This window comes from Choristoneura fumiferana, chromosome 10, assembly GCF_025370935.1.
Source record: "Choristoneura fumiferana chromosome 10, NRCan_CFum_1, whole genome shotgun sequence".
Taxonomy (NCBI): domain Eukaryota; kingdom Metazoa; phylum Arthropoda; class Insecta; order Lepidoptera; family Tortricidae; genus Choristoneura; species Choristoneura fumiferana.
Genome location: NC_133481.1, coordinates 16,803,689 through 16,808,103, shown reverse-complemented (window position 1 = coordinate 16,808,103; position 4,415 = coordinate 16,803,689). Strand labels below are relative to the sequence as shown.

The 4,415-nt window shown below is 46.9% G+C and overlaps 2 protein-coding genes across 10 annotated transcripts in view; one reads left to right on the top strand and one right to left on the bottom strand.

The window, feature by feature from the left end:
- The window catches only part of LOC141432186 (CUGBP Elav-like family member 1), a 531,549-nt gene that overhangs the window by 74,653 nt on the left and 452,481 nt on the right, over window positions 1-4,415 (bottom strand). The gene's annotated exons all lie outside the window — the stretch shown is intronic.
- LOC141432185 (heat shock 70 kDa protein cognate 4) lies at window positions 293-3,554 on the top strand. Its single transcript, XM_074093668.1, has 2 exons — window positions 293-522; window positions 1,722-3,554. The coding sequence occupies exons 1-2, from the start codon at window positions 312-314 to the stop codon at window positions 3,473-3,475; spliced, it is 1,965 nt and encodes a 654-aa protein (XP_073949769.1). The 5' UTR covers window positions 293-311; the 3' UTR covers window positions 3,476-3,554.

The following is a 4,415-nucleotide window of genomic DNA, read 5'->3' as shown; positions in this document are numbered from 1 at the left end:
AAATTCCTTTGTCATTCGGCTAATCGGCTTTGCACGCCATCTGCATTGCACCGAATTAGCACGTGGTCTCTGATCATTATATTTGAAGGCCTTCAAACTGTGCTAGTAATTTTTCCATTGTGCTAATACGCCCATAAACCTGTGAAACGTTATTCAAGGTGAATTTTTCCACGCGAAAACTGCATTCGAGAACGTTCGCTCGATCGATTTTTCTGTTATGGCGGCCGCGCGTGGGGCGTTTTCTATTTCCATCGTTCTCCGTTTAGATTAAGTTTATTCTGGAAGCGTGTTAATTTTAGCTTTATTCACAGATGGCTGCAACTAAAGCTCCTGCAGTTGGTATCGATTTGGGGACCACGTACTCTTGCGTGGGTGTCTTCCAGCATGGAAAAGTTGAAATTATCGCTAACGACCAGGGAAATAGGACAACGCCCTCTTACGTCGCGTTCACCGACACTGAGCGTCTTATCGGAGATGCCGCGAAAAACCAGGTGGCGATGAACCCTAACAACACCATTTTCGGTAAGTTTTATTGCTGATTTTTACTAGTTAAATACGATCGTAATTTGTTTCGTGTGAGCCGACGCTCGGCCATGTTGGCATCTGCATCACGTTTGATTTACCTGTACACGTGTTTTTTTTTTACTTATTTATTGTCATAATTTCATTGTGTCTGTCTATTGAATAGCACCACGTGGGTTACCATCATCACAGCAACAATCCATATGCTAAGCTACCTTGATAAACCAGATCAGCAATAAATTACAAATTTTAAGTGTAATTTAACAGCTTTAATTTTGTTAACCAATCTGTACAGTCAAGTGCAAAGATATAGACACGGCCAAAGTTACAAATATGTATACTTATGACTATATGCACTTAACATCAAGATCTTGTATAGGTGGTATTTTTACAACGGCTGTGTCAATATCTTTGCACTTGACTGTACCTATTAACTTGCACATTAATTTATTTAAAACCCTTTGTTTTAATATAACCTAAACCATTAGCTTTTTACATCATTTGTGGAAGCTTGCAGTTTCTGATGTAGGTCACTTGTTCTTAGATAACAACAAACCACTCCTTTTCAGTGTGATAAACGTCTGATACTAACAATGTGTAGCAGATGCATACATAATTCAATATGTACCTACATACTTACTGGCCTTTGTGTCACTTACTGATAGTCTGATTCAGCTTGTAGGGTTTTGGTGCCAATGACCTGGTTACTACTAATTACCTGCTTTTGGGCAGCAATGAGATGTAGTACACTAGGAAATAGTGTAGGCGGAGATTGTAATTTAGGGGCACAATGAGTAATGCTTTCTAGAAGCACAATTTGTGCTAGTGAGTCATGTTTCCATACAAATTAATCTTAAATTTTTTTGGAATTCTTCAATGACTAAGCAGACATGATGCAATTATGGCAAATATTGATTTGTTCCTTGTTATTTCCTTACCTAGTGGTTGCTAGTCACAGCAACTGTTTACTTATTTGAATGATTTAGGAGCATTTATTTATGCCATGCAAACTTGTTATTGAAAACAATGCAACTTAATGGTTCTACAAGTAACTAAGTTTTCATGATGATACCCAATATACTAGACTAGAGTCTCTGACCATATTGAATGATAAAAGTATTCTGAGGACATTCCCATCCTACAAACATTAGCTTACTGCATGGCACAAGTACTAATGTGCATTGTTCTCGTTGTTACAGACGCAAAACGTCTTATTGGTCGTAAATTTGAAGATGCCACAGTACAGTCCGACATGAAGCACTGGCCTTTCGAGGTTGTCAGTGATGGAGGCAAGCCAAAGATTCAAGTAGCCTACAAGGGTGAAAACAAGACTTTCTTCCCCGAAGAGGTGAGCTCGATGGTGCTCACCAAGATGAAGGAAACAGCCGAGGCGTACCTTGGCAAAACGGTGCAGAATGCAGTAATCACGGTTCCGGCGTACTTTAACGACTCACAGAGACAGGCCACCAAAGATGCTGGCGCCATATCAGGCCTGAACGTACTCCGAATCATCAATGAACCGACCGCTGCAGCGATTGCGTACGGACTTGACAAGAAAGGTGGTGGCGAACGCAACGTCCTCATCTTCGATCTGGGCGGCGGCACCTTCGACGTGTCCATCCTGACCATCGAGGACGGCATCTTCGAGGTGAAGTCCACCGCCGGCGACACCCATCTGGGAGGCGAGGACTTCGATAACCGCATGGTCACCCACTTCGTCCAGGAGTTCAAGAGGAAGTACAAGAAGGACCTCACCACCAACAAGAGGGCGCTGCGTCGTCTGCGCACCGCCTGCGAGCGCGCGAAGAGGACTCTGTCCTCGTCCACCCAGGCCAGCATCGAGATCGACTCCCTGTTTGAGGGCATCGACTTCTACACGTCGATCACCCGCGCTCGCTTCGAGGAGCTGAACGCCGACCTGTTCCGCTCCACCATGGAGCCCGTGGAGAAGTCCCTGCGCGACGCCAAGATGGACAAGTCGCAAGTGCACGACATCGTGCTGGTCGGCGGCTCCACGCGCATCCCCAAGGTGCAGAAGCTGCTGCAGGACTTCTTCAACGGCAAGGAGCTCAACAAGTCCATCAACCCGGACGAGGCCGTCGCGTACGGCGCCGCCGTGCAGGCCGCCATCCTCCACGGGGACAAGTCCGAGGAGGTACAGGACCTGCTGCTGCTGGACGTGACGCCGCTGTCGCTCGGCATCGAGACGGCTGGTGGAGTCATGACCACGCTCATCAAGCGGAATACCACCATCCCCACCAAGCAGACGCAGACCTTCACCACCTACTCTGACAACCAGCCCGGTGTGCTCATCCAGGTGTTCGAGGGCGAGCGCGCCATGACCAAGGATAACAACCTGCTCGGCAAGTTCGAACTGATCGGCATCCCGCCCGCGCCGCGCGGCGTGCCACAGATCGAAGTCACCTTCGACATCGACGCCAACGGCATCCTCAACGTGTCCGCCGTCGAGAAGACCACCAACAAGGAAAACAAGATCACCATCACCAATGACAAGGGCCGTCTCTCCAAGGAGGAGATCGAACGCATGGTCAACGAGGCCGAGCGCTACCGCAACGAAGACGACAAACAGAAGGAGACCATTCAGGCCAAGAATGCGCTCGAGTCGTACTGCTTCAACATGAAGTCCACCATGGAAGACGAGAAGCTCAAGGACAAGCTGGCAGACTCCGACAAACAGACCATCCTCGACAAGTGCAACGACACCATCAAGTGGCTCGACTCCAACCAGCTGGCTGACAAAGAGGAGTATGAGCACAAGCAGAAGGAGCTCGAGGGCGTCTGCAACCCCATCATCACCAAGCTGTACCAGGGCGCCGGCGGAGCCCCCGGCGGCATGCCCGGTGGGATGCCCGGGTTCCCTGGCGGAGCGCCCGGCGCCGGCGGCGCTGCCCCCGGAGGCGGTGCCGGACCCACCATCGAGGAAGTCGATTAAACATTCCAAGCAAAAATTAACCACCGTTGCCGCCCTTGAGGCGTATTGAATTGAAACTCAAATAAATGATTGAAACTTATTTGCTTTGTTTGATTTAATTAGGAAGCATTTTCAATAGTACTGTGCGAGGATTATTCACGTGTCAGAATATAAGGTTCTGGCTGTTAATAAATATTTTTTATAGGTAAAATTATTTTAAAAATTGGGTCAGTAGGTTTTGAGTTCAACCAAATGTACAATCAAATGTTTTTATTTAATAAGTGAACGTTACCCTCACATTTTAGGGTTCCGTACCCAAGGATAAAAACGGGACAGGGGACTATTACTAAAGGGCAACACACACAGAGGCGGGCGCGGGTCGGGTCGTGTCCGCCGCGGGAGCCGCGCGGGTTCGTTGTATTCACACAGAGCGCGGGTCGGACCCGCGACGGGCCCGCGGCGGCTATCAATGTTGCCAGTTTAGTGACTTTATCCCTAGAAGTGACGGCTTTTGCTTAAATCTTAGCGACCAAAAAAAAGTTTTGATTTAAAAAAATGGTTTATCTGGCGACTTTTGGAGTACAAAATGAAAACAGTAATAAGAATAAAGAATAATTTTATTTTCTCAAACATGCTCGGAAATGTATGCGTTAATGTCACGAAATGGAGACATGAAGATTCTCATTTATGGCTCCCTACCACCTCTCTACATAACTGGCCTAGGCCATGAAGTATGTATGAAAATCCATTATTGTCCGCTGCTCTAACTTTTTAATTTTACTTACTAACATTAAACTGACAAAGAAAAAATTACGAACAGCCAACCACCACTACTCTATAAGCATTTGCGATACTGCGATGCGATGCCATGCGAAGCGATGGGATACGATGCGAAGCGATGCGATGAAGTAATAAAGAAACAGACTTACAAACTTTCGCATTCATAATATTAGTGGGATGG